The 15,103-nt window shown below is 38.8% G+C and overlaps 1 protein-coding gene across 1 annotated transcript in view; it reads right to left on the bottom strand.

Moving 5' to 3' along the window:
• AFG1L (AFG1 like ATPase) overlaps nucleotides 1-15,103 on the bottom strand; it is a 1,902,723-nt gene that overhangs the window by 1,863,229 nt on the left and 24,391 nt on the right. Inside the window, exon 2 of the mRNA XM_044065354.1 lies at nucleotides 1,426-1,643. Within this exon, the coding sequence (XP_043921289.1) occupies nucleotides 1,426-1,643 (218 nt within the window). The remainder of the gene's footprint in view (nucleotides 1-1,425; nucleotides 1,644-15,103) is intronic.

Here is a 15,103-nt window from a genome sequence, read left to right on the forward strand (position 1 = left end):
GGCAAAACATTTTATCCCTGTGCAATGTCACTCTTCAGCACAAGTTAATTTTCTACTTATGCCCTGGTCACTGCTCAGTTTGTCTTATTACCCCTCTACATACCAACTCCTTCCTCTCTGGCTGACACCTTGCCTTCTCATTTTGCTGTGCCAAAAGATGTTAACCTCAGAACAAGTACTTCCAACTATGGCTACCCCATCTACTTCCACAAATATCATGTTTGGCTGAAGCTTTCTCTACTATTCACTTTAATTAAACAAACCCTTTATACAATCTGCTCCTGTGCAAACAACTGCTGAAGTCTGCCTTTGCTTTCAAAACTCATGCCTTCCCGTTTCCTAGGTCCCTTATATGGCAGTATCTCCACCTTTCCATCTGTGTATCACTGTTTTATAAACCACCTCCACTTTTTAAAAACTCACTTGACTTCCTCATTCCAATCAAGTCTTCATTTTTCTAATATACTCAGTTTCTGGTACTCCAACTTTAAAACATTCACAGTTAATAAAATTGAAATATGCTTTTCTTTCCAACAAATCAAAGTACAGAAACCTAAAGTCACAGACAATGTTTTTGTTGTCTCCTGAGAGAGAGAGAGACACACACACACTTTTCAGAAATTACAAAACAAACTGGAGGTTGGCAAAATGGTTAAGATATTTGTCATATAGACACAAGGTGCAGTGTTTGATTCTTACATGGGTTAATTGGCTAGGCTTAAAATGGCCCACAAGAGCAGTTAGCCTAGTACTAATCTATGAATCTATCAACATGATCAGTTATCATGTAATTTCCTAACATCTACTTACTTCTAACTTATTCCTTGCTAATGAAGCACAGGCTTGGTACAATACCTACCATTATTACGGATCTTCACCTATTGTTGAAATCATGCATGTACCAAAGCCTCCATCAGTTCCACACCTTCTACACCTTCGCAGTTGAAAGTTTTTTTTTTAAGTTTCTATCCACACCTCAGAAAATATACAAGATTTCTGATTACGGTTATCAAAGCTATGACAGCAAACACAGCCACTAATCTCAGACTGAGTGTTGTTATAACTGGGCTTCAAATCTGTGGGGTAACGTAACAAGAATTTCCAATTAATCTGAATGGAGCATATCTCTGTGGCAAACATTAAAGATTCGGGTGGTCCTCTGCTTACCAGATAACCTAGGGTTGGGAAACTGAATATTTGAATTTCTACTCCATTTACATAGACAGAGAACAATGTTACTGACATGTCAAACCACAGATATGCAAAGATCTTACCGCATACACAAGTACAAACAGATACAGGCATACACCATACACACTGTGTGGGCACATACGCCCGAGCACAAATATTCATGATGCAAATCTCCCCATAATGTATAATTTATGACCATCGGTGACAAACTGACATCTCAGTTTTGTATCCTACCTTTGAAAGGATTCCTTTTGAACCAGTGGAATAGCCGTTGAGGGCTTCATGTAATGTCTGCAAGTTCTGCATGATACATCGCTGATGTTTATCATCTCTAAGACTTCCGGATTTAACTAGCCATTCATAATGTTCTAAGGGCCCATTAAGAGTTGGCACAGTATCAAAGTCGTCTACTATCTGAAGAGGCTCAGTTCTTGCAGTATGAGATGAGTAGGCTGTGAATAGAAAAATAAGTAATTCTGAGTATTTTACAGCTACTCGTTTGCTAAGCATTTCAGAGTTTTCCATTACTACTGTTAATCTGCCCCCTAAAGAATGGTATATGTATGCCTTGCTTCCGAGTTAGAAAAAGGTAAAGCAGCAAAACATGTTTTTTTTCTCTCTCTGGGAAGTTGAGCTATACAAAGATGCTCACCACAGCAGCAGACTTCTGTAGCTGTATTCATATGTGGGCTTTGACTCATTGACCTCATTTGCAGTCCTTTTAGATTTTCCAAAAGAGTGACATCCCCCTGCCTAGACCAATGCCTGTTTGTATAGTCATTATACCAGCATCAAACAGAAGAACGCACAAAAGCAGTGATAGTAGGCGCTACAGCTTCTATTCTTTAAAAGAGAAACTTAATGAAAAGTGGTAAACAAATAACAGTAAAAATATGAAAAAATGCAACATGACAAACACACCACAACTGCAGAGACGTTACAAACCTCAGATTATAACAATTGACTACGTCCTTGTAGGAATCCAAAACCTTAACAATATCCAAGAAAGAGAGAGAGTATGAGGTGCTCATACTTCTACAAAAATGACTCCTTCAAAGTTAGTACAGTTGTGTGAAGTACTCTCTATAACACATGTTCAAGTAATAGGATCACTGCCACAGGAGATTTGTCATATGAATGACATTCAACCAAAGGCAAATGTCAGTCTCTTATCCTGACAGTTTTAGCAGTCCAGTATCGTAAACACCACACAGCTGCACTCTCACACCATGGCCCAACTATAAAGACAGAGCATTCATGCACCCTATGCTCTTCTTTTTCAGTGCCCAGGAAATAGAAGAGAGAGTGAGATACTCAAACATACTATGAAAGCCTAAAAATAAAAGTAATGCGCACACCATGATACATGCAAATAAACTGTATGTATGTGTGTGTGTGTGTGTGTGTGTGTGTGTGTGTGTGTGTGTGTGTGTGTGTGTGTGTGTGGTGGGGAGTGTGTGCGTGTACATGTGTTATATAATACACATATATACATATACCGTGGCTATAAAAAGTTTACACACCCCTGTTAAAATGCCAGGTTTTTGTGATATAAAAAAAATGAGACCACAATAAATCATTCTGAAACTTTTCCTACCTTTAATGTGACCTATAACCTGTACAATTCAATTGAAAAACAAACAAATCTGTTAGGGGAAAAAATATAAAAAATAAAAAACAATAAGCTGATTGCACAAGCGTGCACACCCTTAAACTAATACTTTGTTGAAGCACCTTTTGATTTAATTACAGCATTCAGTCTTCTTGGGTAGAAGTCTATCAGCATGGCACATCTTGACTTGGCAATATGTGCCCACTCTTCCTTGCAAAAGCGCTCTAAATATGTCAGATTGCGAGGTCATCTCTTGTGCACAGCCCTCTTCAGGTCACCCCACAGATTTTCTATTGGATTTAGGTCTGGGCTCTGGCTGGACCATTCCAAAACTTTAATTTTCTTCTGGTGAAGCCATTATTATGTTGATTTGGATGTATGCTTGGTGTCATTGTCATGTTGAAAGGTGAAATTCCTCTTCATCTTCAGCTTTCTAGCAGATGTCTGAAGGTTTTGGGCCAAAAGAGACTGGTATTTGGAACTGTTTATAATTCCCTCCACCTTGACTAAAGCCCCAGTTCCAGCTGAAGAAAAGCAACCCCAAAACATGATACTGCTACCACCATGCTTCACCATGGGGATGGTGTTCTTTTGGTGATGCAAAGTGCTGTTTTTGCGCCAAACATACCTTTTGGAATTGTGGCCAAAAGGTTCAACATTGGTATCATCAGACCATAACACATTTTCCGACATGCTTTTGGGAGACTATGTATTGTTTGGCAAATTTTAGCTGGGCTTGGATGTTTTTCTGTGCAAGAAAAGGCTTCCGTCTTGCAACCCAACCTCATAGTCCAGACATATGGAGAATACAGGAGATTGTTGTCAAATGTAGTACTCAACCAGTACTTGCCAGAAATTCCTGCAGCTCCTTCAGTGTTGCTGTAGGTCTCTTCGCAGCCTCCCTGACCAATTTTCGTCTTGCCTTTTCATCAATTTTAGAGGGATGTCCAGTTCTTTGCAACGTCACTGTTATCCCATATTTTCTCCACTTTTTGATGACTGTCTTCACTGTGTTCCATGCTATATCCAATGCTGTGGAATATTTTTCATACCCTTCTCCTGACTGATGTCTTTCAACAATGATATCCCTTTGATGCTTTGTAAGTTCTCTGCGTACCATGGCTTTTGCTGCAGCAGGCAATTGAGTAAATGTCAGGAAAATCCTACTAGGACAGCTGAACTTAATTCGGGGTTAATCAGAGTCTCTTTAATTGATGGCAGGTGTGTATCCAAGACTGAATGCTGTAATTAAATCAAAAGGTCCTTCAACAAAGTATTAGTTTAAGGGTGTGCACATTTATGCAACCGACTTATTGTACATTTTTTATATTTACTCCCCTAACAGATTAGTATGTTTTTCAATTGAATTGTACAGGTTATATGTCACATTAAAGATGGGAAAAGTTTTGAAATGATTTATTGTGGTCTCATTATTTTATATCACAAAAACCTGGCATTTTAGCAGGGGATGTGTATACTTTTTATATCCATATGTATGCACATATGTATATACATACACAACTATATAAAATATTAAAAAAACATACAATAAATACATAAAACAAACACGTACAGACGTACAAACATTTTATATACTACATATAGTGAGTCTGTGTGTGCGAGCGTGTATAGATGTACGAGTTGTAAAGTATTAAGACTCTTTAAAGTTGAGAAAATAGATTGTCTACAATCGTGCAACATCTCTACATTTCCGAGGCTAGGGAATATGCCCTCTCCCAGGTACTGTGTGATCTCACATAATTTAAAATTTTTGCTTGGAAGTGTTTGCACTGGTATTTTTATATCCCAAGCAAACTCCAAGAATTTTTTCCTCAGGTAGATGGCAAATGTTGGAGGTGTAATGGGGAAGAAAGAGTTAATGGAAAAATATGCTTTGGAGGTGTAAAGTGCTGACAGACTTTTAAAAAATTCCCCAATGGAGTACTCGGTCAGAAATATTGTGTGAACAAATGGGTAACAAAGGAAATTATTCTTTTGAGCTGGGAGACAGGATCTGAATTGCCTAAACATACTAACGTCTTAAGTAGAATTCTGATGGCTGACAAAAAAAAGCAATTACTAGAAAATGGAAATCAGAGTCTAAACCAGCTACATTTGAAGTACTGAATATTGTAACAGCGATAAAAGAACTGGAAGTGGGATCTTCAGAAAAGGGTAGGAGCAAATTACATAGAAATAAATGGATATTGTGGGAACAACGTGTACATGTAGAATAATGTTCTAGAGAAGGAGTGAGGTTTAAGGGAAGACAAGAACTTAGCAGTTTATGTGATGTCGAACTGATGACAGTTATACCAAAGAACATGTGATGTAGAATGTATATAACTGGCAAGAAGGTAATACATTTTTTTTTATATACAAATTTATGTTTGTCTACATCTTGCATGATAATTTTATAAAGGTACTTAAAAAAAAAATGCTTCATACAATGGGACTAAACTATCCCTTGTGTCTTAGAAGTTGCTGACCTCAGTATAGATCTGACTGCAGAGATGGACTTTCTCGCAATAATACTGGTATGGTATTGCTACTAAAATGTAATTGTGTAGCACCAGCATCAACAAAATCCTTAAACTGGGTGCAAGCTGGCAGTAACATGTTATTGTTAGCATATGGGTAGGTTCAGGCTAGAAGATTATTATTTTGCATTTTTTAATATTAAAGAATGTAGTTTCTTTCAGCCCAATGGTAAAGTTAATCATCCAATGCACCAGTGTATCCAAAGTAGCTACCTTGGCACAATCAGCAAACTTTTTCCATCTATACAATTTTAGTAGTAGAGATGGTTGCCATAAAAAAATATTAAATAAAAAAAGAGTGCAGTACAGATCCCTGGGGTATGCCACTAGACACCAGATAAAACTAATAGGGCTGAGTAACTCTACTTTCTTCTAGCACAAGATTCTCTGTACTTCAGTCATAAATCACCCATTTCTCCACACAGAGGTTAATCTACAGCGTAAAGTGTATGTGAAGGACTCAAGTGCCTGGTTCAAAAATACTCTTTCCACAAACAAATTTATATCCAAAGCCGTTACCACTGGTGAGAAAAAGACAGTACCTTTACTAAATCCACACTGGTTAACATCAGGGGATTGTGAAAAAGGTTCAGTCAGTAGTTGCACAAGGACCCCTTCAAAATGCTTTTATAAGACTGATGGGTCTATAATGACTGGGAATGGTATAACTTACATCCCCTCTCATAAATATTCCAGTAACAGTAGCTCTTTTCCTAAATATATTTTGCAGCAAAGTTAAAGCTTATTGAAACCCTCCAAGCCTATAACTCTAATTTTAAAGAATTCTTTAACCCACTTATTTGTTACAGTTAGATAGCTGTATCTCTCAAAGGAAAGTTCATATGATGGTTGTGGAGCATAAGCTTTAACAGTATGTGAAAATCATTTAGCGAATATACCTGCTATAATCTTTTCATAAGCAAGAATATTATTATTATCCTAAAGAATATAGATGATTATGACTGAGTCTCCAGTCATAACGAACATGTGTGTTTGAGAAGCATTCTGGGCCAAGGACAAGGAGAGTCTCAGCGAAGCTATAGCAAACCTAAAAAGGGGCATTAAAGAGGCCAACAGGGAATATGAAAAGAAATAAAGTCAGTTTGCAGACATAAGGGACACCAGGAGTCTCTAGCAAGGGCCACAACAGATTACTTACTACAAAACCAGGTCAGCTCAGTGTGAAGACATTGAATTCCTGGACAGCTTGAACTCCTTCTTTGGCAGATTTCAAGAGAAGAACAAAGTGGCTGCTACAAGGCTACCTATCGATCAGGAGGAGGGGGTGCTCAGCCTCAACTCAAATGAAGTGAAATCTCAGATTAAGAAGGTGAACCCTAGAAAGGTTGTGCAGACCAACTATGCTCAGTTCTAACTGATATTTTCAACACCTGTTTTATTCTTGGTGAAGTTCCCTCTTGCTTCAAGGTGACGAATATCATCCCTCTCCCCAAAAAAAGCTAATCCAGCCTAACTGAATGATTACAGACTGGTTGCACTAACTTCAAATGTCATGAAATTCTTTAAGAAGCTAGTTAAAAGGCATCTGTTGGCAAACCTTCCATCCACCTTCGACCTTCTACAGTTCGCTTATCAGGCTAACAGATCCACTGCAGATGCTATTTCAATAGCACTTCACCTCTCACTTGATCTGGAGGGAAGAAACAACTACATCAGGCTGTTGTCTACTAACTTCAGCTCGGCATTCAGTACAGTGGTTCCAATGCAACTTATTGACAAGCTTATACATCTTGGAGTTATAGCAAGCTCACGTGCAACTGGATCCTCAACTTCTTGGTGAACAGACCACAGAAAACATATGCAGGAAACACCACCTTAGGATGCATAATACTCAACACCGGTGTTCACCAGGGTTGTGTGCTAAGCCCTCTGTTGTTCACCATCCTCACCCATGACTGTTCTTTAAAATACAACACCAATCACATCATTAAGTTTGCATATGATACTACAGTTGTGGGCCTCATCAAAAGGGGGATAAAAGAGCTTACAGAGATGAGGGCTATCATTGATTGACTGGTGTGCTAAGAACAACCTTGAACTGAATGTCAGTAAAACAAAAGAAATCATTATAGACTTTAGGAAAAGGTCAAGAGCACACTCACCACTTGTGATAAAGGTAAAGAGGTGAAAAGGGGCAAGACTACAAAGTTTTTAGGGGCGCACATTTTGGAGGACCTCTCTTGGACTGTGAATACTGAACAGTTGGTCAAAAAAGCACACCAACATTTCCACTTTCTCAGAAGGCTCAAAAAAGCAAAGCTCCCACATTGTTCTCACCACATTCTACAGAGGAGCAGTTGACAGCATTCTCACTTGTAGCTGCACATTTTGGTTTGGGAACAGTACAATAGCAGAAAGAAAGAAGCTACAAAGAGTGGTATGAGTTGCCGAAAAAATTATGGGCATAAACTTGCCATCAAATCCAGGATCTCTTCGCAGCAAAAAGCACTAAATGTGCATCCAAAATAATTTGTGACCCCCTCACCCTGCACACGGCTGGTTTACACAACTGTCTTCTGGTAAGAGATATCAGAGTATCCGCTGCAGGACCACTAGATACTTAAACAGCTTCTACCAAACAATGTTGACACATACACTGATACCAGCCACTGATTATTTAGTCAGTAATCATTCACAACAAATAGCTCAGCTGAAAATTGTGCTTTTTTTAAATTCTTTGATGTAGCATTATGTTTTCTTCTTAATGTGCAATAGCCTGAAGTTTGTCTAAAACAGATGAACAAAGGGGAACCATCTTAGTATGTGCAGTCGTACTCGGTCATGGTGCTAGTTTATGACTGCCAGGGGCCTTGTGTGTTTTTGCTGTTATTATTGGTTTATTCATCCTTCTGGGGGGCTTGTATTGAATATCTAACTGAAATGTTATCCTGCTGTTCGTTATCCTTGCTTCCTAGGTACTCTCTAGTGCGCTGATACTTGGAATTTCATTTAGGCTGCACTTGTGTTGTCCTAAATGACAATAAAGTTTACTTTGGAGCCAAGGATACCAATAAATTTGCCTTAAGAGTGGAGCAAAGTGAAATTCAAGAGGTGAATCTTGGCATCCATGGAGCTTTATCGGCCCTGCATAATGCCAGTTAGAGAAAATAAAGGTGTAGAAGTGCAAAGTGCTTTATAAGCTATGAAAGCTGGAACACTAACACTACCAGCACACAGCAGGCAGAAACAAAAGGGTTCTTCTGTGAAAACGAATGGCTTTAAAAGCTGTGAAATACTTCACACTGTCATACTATTTTGTTTACAAGTGTGACTGAAGTGTGTAACAGCTATTTTAGTTTCTGCTGTTGCTCTTTGCCAGCGAGCACTAGCTACTGTTAGTTTCTGGTATGAGACCCAATCTTAAGAATGCTTAGGGTGCTTAAAAGTTTAAGCACCTTTCTGACATCAGAAAGGTACTTGGTAAGCTTATTTTCCCAATTTTTTTAGGTATTTCTGACATTCCATGTGCTAATTTATTTTTATTATCACCTTCCTTATAACTTTTAATGTATTTATAAAATGGTTTTGTTACCCTTTGCAAAATCTGTCAAATCTATCTTATGTTTTTCTTGGAATTCTTCATCTCAGACATATATTTCCCAAGGGAATGTGTGCAACTGTTCTTGCTCCCAAGCAATGGCTGCTTCTTATCCTGGGAACAAAATATTACTCCTTCTTTGGTAAGAACTCTAGCTTTCACCCCATCATGGTGGGCACTGCTTATTCTTAGGCTGAGGAAAATGTTTCTGGACAGCAAAACAAAATTCAATTTAATGTATACAGAAGATCTCCATAACTCATCACTGTAATTAATGTCTATTCATCAGTTCCACACATCTACTCCTGCCCTAATATTAACATAGTTTAACTTGTACAATTTTCTAACTTACACAATGGCCACCGTATTCGGTTCCCCTTGGACTTCCACAGACAATCTAGTACTAGTATGACTCATGGTACCAGCTGTACACAAAGAATTTAGAATTGTTTATATCTGGACTATTTATGAGTACATTATTGTGTCTTGTATTACATTCCACAATCTGTCTAAAGTTAAGATAAAGGTTTTAAGTCATTCACATTCAAAACTCTGGGAGAAGGCAAAAGTTTTTCAGCACAGCTCTCTAGCAATTAAATCACTGCATAACATTTGCTGAAGTCTGACTTAAACTTCATTAGTTCACTGAAGACTAGGTTATGGATTCCTAGAAAAACCTACAACCATGTTGCTTTGTTTTCCCATTATTAAACTTACTTAATGTCAGATATACCAACATTTAACCTAATGCAGGAGCACAGCTGATGATGGCACATGAAAACAGAACCACCACCACACCTTTTTTTGTTGTATTATGATACTCTATGTTGTTGTTGTTGTGTCTTTCGGCTTTTCCCTGTTAGGGGTCACCACAGCAGAACTCCGGTCCGCTAATGATTGGTAGTTGATTTTTACGTGCCGAGTTACCAGCCCTGATGCACAACCTTCAACGAAGGTACGCCCATTCACCATGTCTCCACGTAGAAGACGCTCTAGCTGAGAATCGAACCGGACAGCGTCTTACTGTGAGGCGACAACACTAAATATCTGAGACGGGACCATGACCATGTAAAGGGGGAATCCAGACCCTCATCCTTCAGTCTCGGACTGAGTTGGCCACAAATATTTCTATGCTGACTTTGTTGAGAGACTGCCCAGAAATGATATCAAAGCTTTAAAGTAATCCAGACATCCAGCTATCTCAGTGAGATCCTTTCTTGGGTTCTGTGTAAGGACTAAACAACCATTCATAAGTACAGCCCTTACCTCTGTCCCACACATGGATTGCCCATAAATGGACCTAGTCTGCTGAAGGAACCTATTTAAGGTATTATACAGTCAAAAGAAAAAAGAATGACAAAATTGACAACCATAGCAAAGTGCCTTTGTACAACCTAAAGGGACTAGACAATAAACCATTACTTAATCGATAAGTTTTTTGTTAAATGCAGGCCCAGTGGCTACAGTAGCTACACCTGGTTGCTGTGGGGTAGCTGCAAGGAGTGGTGGAATGCTCTTGGTCCCAGAGGATGGTTTTAAGGGACTCCAGTCTGGAGTCTTCACTGTCAAGCTTCTACCAGAGTCTAGGAGTTACTGAGGGCTCTTCTGTTCATAGTCTTCCTCTCTCCAGGTTCCAGGTGGCAACGTTAGTGCTAAACAGGTCTGCCTAGCTCTGTGTCTGCCTATATAAAGGGCTGGAAACTGGAAGGGATCAGGCGGAAGGACAGTTAACCAATCTCCTCGGGGGGGGGTGCCATTTGGCCAAGAGTGGGGTTAGATTATGTAATATTAGGATCTACACAAAAGGTTGTGACATCTCAGACTTTACTTACTTTTTGTTTCCTCCTATTTGTGCACATCCATGAGCACTGTGACTTGTTTCCCATTGTATCCTTGAATCACATAGTGTAGCTTTAAGTGACTAACTCCCCTGTATGTAAAAAGGGCTGTTTTTATCAAGAGAGAAGAATGGAGACTGGTCACATTAATCATATATATATATATATATATATGAGCCTCTTATAAACAGGCACTGTAAACCTTTTTTGTTATACAACAGAATATTAGCCTTTCATATTTTATGTCAGGAGGGATCACCTTCTTATACTCGAAAGGCCATATCATCGAATTTCATTTTTGCAACACAAAAACTACATACCCGAAATGCAAATTTTTTTCCCAGGGCAAGTAAACACCTTCCCAACATGCCCTTTTCTACAGCTGTGATGGCTTAGTGGTTAAGTGCTGTGAGTGTAGTGCACATGGTCCTGGGTTCAAGACCTGTAAGGGTTGTTTAGTACCTACCTATGAACCTATATGATTGGATGGGAAATAGGAAATTCACCCTGGGGATCACTTCTGTGGCTCTGCTCGACAGGTGCACAGGAAAATAATTTTCTTGAGCGGCGAAAGTCAGGGTACCTTTTTGGCTAGGCTTATATAGGCCCTAGGGCCAATAGCCTAGTACCAACCTATGAACCAGTAGGGCGATCCCAGAGTTTGTATGTATGTATATATATATATATATATATATATATATATGGGGGGATAGCCCCCCACCTGCGTGGGTTTTATTTACTCCGGTGTGTATTTCATTGAAGTTTGGGCAAGTGTTTACTTACCCTGGGAAAAATCTGCCGTTCAAGTATTTTGTTTTTGCAATTTTCATCTCGCGAAAATTAAATTCAATGATATGGCCATTCAAGTATTAGAAGGAGATAATGAGCCCCATAAAATTGAGCACAGCCTCTCCTATTACATGTGATAATGTGCAAAAAGTTCTGCAACAAAAAAGTTTTCATACTTGGCTCCAATGAATATGAGCTCCATTGATGCAGACATAGCTTCTCAGTTTACATGTGTTACAAAACAGACTAATAAAGTCTGGTGATAGCCTTGTAAAAGTAGGCATTTTCAATGTTCAAAGTGTAAACCACTCTATTAGATGGACCAGATGAAGCTCAGGTGAAAGTGTTTTCTTAAATATAGTTCTATAGTTGTATCTCAATGTGTTGTCATGTTTTGTTTGTTAGAAGTTAAAAATAAAAATAAAACCTTTTAACTAAGAATGAGGTTCGGTAGGCTGCTGAGCTGGTAAACCCTCATGGGTCTTTCAGGAATATTCAAATAAGGGACTAACCTCTAAGCTTTGAGACTGGCTCCTTCTTTTTCAATCTCCCAGATTTTCCTTCAATCAGCTTCCAGCGACCCTCACACCATTGCTTGTAACTGCCTTTAAATAACTGGATTGTTGAATATAATATATTAGAACAAGAACACTTGTTCATCTACCTTCTTAAATGAATAAACTACTGGAAATTTCAACAAAGTGTCTTTATTCCTCCCACTGAGAGAGTATCAGAGGGAGAAATTCCCTAGATTTGATGGCTAAAGTGATTTTATCTGGACTTGTAGATCAATGTGTGTGTATATACCTTTAAGAAGCTATCCAAGAACTTGCACAAGTGCAAAAAATACTGAGCTTGTACAAGCCTGACTGCCATTTTGTAGTTAGATGTCGAGATATAAGCATGTATATATGTAAGGTCTGTCTGTTAACTAGTTTGTTCATATTTAATGATGATGCTGTCCATCATGATGTGTTTGTATGTATTAAAGCATCTGAAAAAAAACAAAAGCCTTTTTGTTATATGTGTTAGAAATGAAATGAGCAACATGGTGTCAGAAGTGGGATGTCTAAAAGAACATGGTGTCAGAAAGGTATCCAGAAGCAAGACCGACAGACACAGAGTAATATACAAGACTGAATCATCTCTAAATGTGCATACTTTGCAAAACAGGTCAGAAATGAAGTTTAGGTATTAAAACTTGCTCAGCACTATTTATTTTCGCATAATATGAAACGGGGCATGCAGAACATTCTAAATATTTGCATAAACAAATATGTATGATATTGATAAAAATATTTGAATTGCTACAGAAAATGTGTGAAGTAAAGTATGAATTGTATAAAACAAATAAAATAAAGGGAAATGACCGCATTTTCGCAAAGCATACTGTATGTATTTTGTACTAAGCAAAGATATCCAAGTTATCAGAAGTGCATGAAGTGTTTGCATGTTTGTGCAGTGTTACAGTAAAACTGTTTCTCAAAGTACAACCATTATAAGGTGTATTTCACAGAATATAGCCATTACAGAGCATATTTCGCAAAGTACCGTATTTTGAAGAGTTTATAGTGTATTTGAAAGTGGTTACAAGCTCACAGAACAGTTCGTTCATACATAATTCCAAGGGCCATATTTTCAGTGTGTTTGTGTATACTTTGTGGGCATGGCAGACAGATTTCGAAAACCCAGTCCACTTGTGTTTGACAGTAATACTGCTGAGAACTGGAGAGTGTTTGAGAAAGAGTACATTTTCATACAGGCTGCATTTTCTGATAAAGACGACTGTACAAAGGCATTTATTCTGCTTACTTTAGCTAGGTTAGAAGCCATTGAAACCATGTTAGATTAAAAGACCACTACTCTAATTTTGCCCAGCACATTTTTTCTACCTATGCTAATATTTTTGAAGACAAACTAGGCAAGCTTGCAGTTGATGTGTATGAAATTAGACCCAGACATCAGTCCAGTTATCAGGCCACATTAACAGAAGGAGCCACTTCAGCTTAACCAGATTCTGGAACTACCTTGGTCGACAGTATCCATAGATATCTTTGAGTGGAATGGCCAACATTATTTGGTGTTAGTAGACTCTTACTCCAATTAGTTAGACTGACCCACTTCCTAACCTACCATTCAGTACTAAGATGAAGCATCATTTTGCTGTTCATGGGAGTCCACACAAAGTTATTTCTGACAATGGTTCCATGTGTCAAGAACAGATCAGTAAAAGTCAATCTGTTGAAGAAATGCTTAACCCAGAAGTCCTATTATGGTAAGACCAGTAAACCGCTCAATCCATTACAATATGGAGAAGTGGTAAGGATGCAAATGTCCAAATGTTATGATCAAATTGGTGTTGTGAAGAATATTTGTCCAGAGCCAAGATCATACATTATGGAATCAGAAGGAGCAACTTTTAGGTGGAATCAGAAACATGAGACTGATGTCCGAGCCTATACCACAACACATAGTCTGTGAGAAAGACTATCTCAGAATGAGTTGTCCAGTGTTCCAATTCCTGAGGAAGTTCCAGAGGACATTCTTGTTTCTACAATGAATCCAGAAGTTCCTGATATGAGTGGTGCACCGCAGACTGTCCCTGTTGCTAAATTTGGTCCCAACTGTTATGTTACAAGATATGTTCGTATCTCTAAAGCCTGTAGCAGATATGAAGCAACTTGGACATGGACATTGTGTTTTGTTTCTAATGTACATAGTAATGCATGTCTAGCTCTGATATTGTTTTGTGTAAAGGGCAATCTTTTTATGAGGGAGGATGTAGATCAATGTATGTAAATACCTTTAAGAAGCTATCCAAGGGCTTCCAACAAGTATATAAATACTGAACACGTGCAAACCTGACTGTCATTTTGTAGTTAACTGTTGAGATGTAAGCATGTATGTATGTAAGGTCCGTCTGTTAACTAGTTCATTCATATTTAATGATGCTGCTATCCATCCTGATGTGTTTGTATGTATTAAAGCATCTGAACGAAACCCCAAGCCTTCTTGTTGTATGTGTTACAGATGAACAAGCAACAGGACTTATCCTTTATACTCAGTTTCTTGTTAGTCCTGTCATGCTCTGGGTCACAGGTGGGATACCAGACTTCACTTGAGCCCTCTGGATTACCTGTGTTTAATGGACTTCACATGATTTGTTCATTGGGGTGGGAATTCTCCAAATCCCCTAGGATGAGAGCCATCTAGAGGGATGAGGCTTCACTTTTCTGCAAGTTCCTAATCTTACCTGCAACACCATGGAGACAAAGCTCTTCCCCTCCAAGTGCACATTCCCTTCACTCTCACAAATTATGGCTACCACAAGACAGTGGTTTGGGTAGGTATATGCCTGGACCCAGAATGCCCACTGCAATGCCACCCCTCCTCTGAGGGATGTTTGTTGTGTGTATCCTGTACCACCCCTTCCTTCCCTTGAACAGGCATGATCATCCACCCCTGCCACCACTGCCAAGCACCCAAGCCACTAATTAAACTTAGGCCACCTGGGCCACAGACATGGCTTTATTCCTTTATGACACTGGTGCAGGCCCTGCCAGTTCTGTAATCT

Source organism: Protopterus annectens, chromosome 1.part0 (assembly GCF_019279795.1).
Source record: "Protopterus annectens isolate FY-2018-M chromosome 1.part0, PAN1.0, whole genome shotgun sequence".
In the NCBI taxonomy this organism is placed as follows: domain Eukaryota; kingdom Metazoa; phylum Chordata; order Ceratodontiformes; family Protopteridae; genus Protopterus; species Protopterus annectens.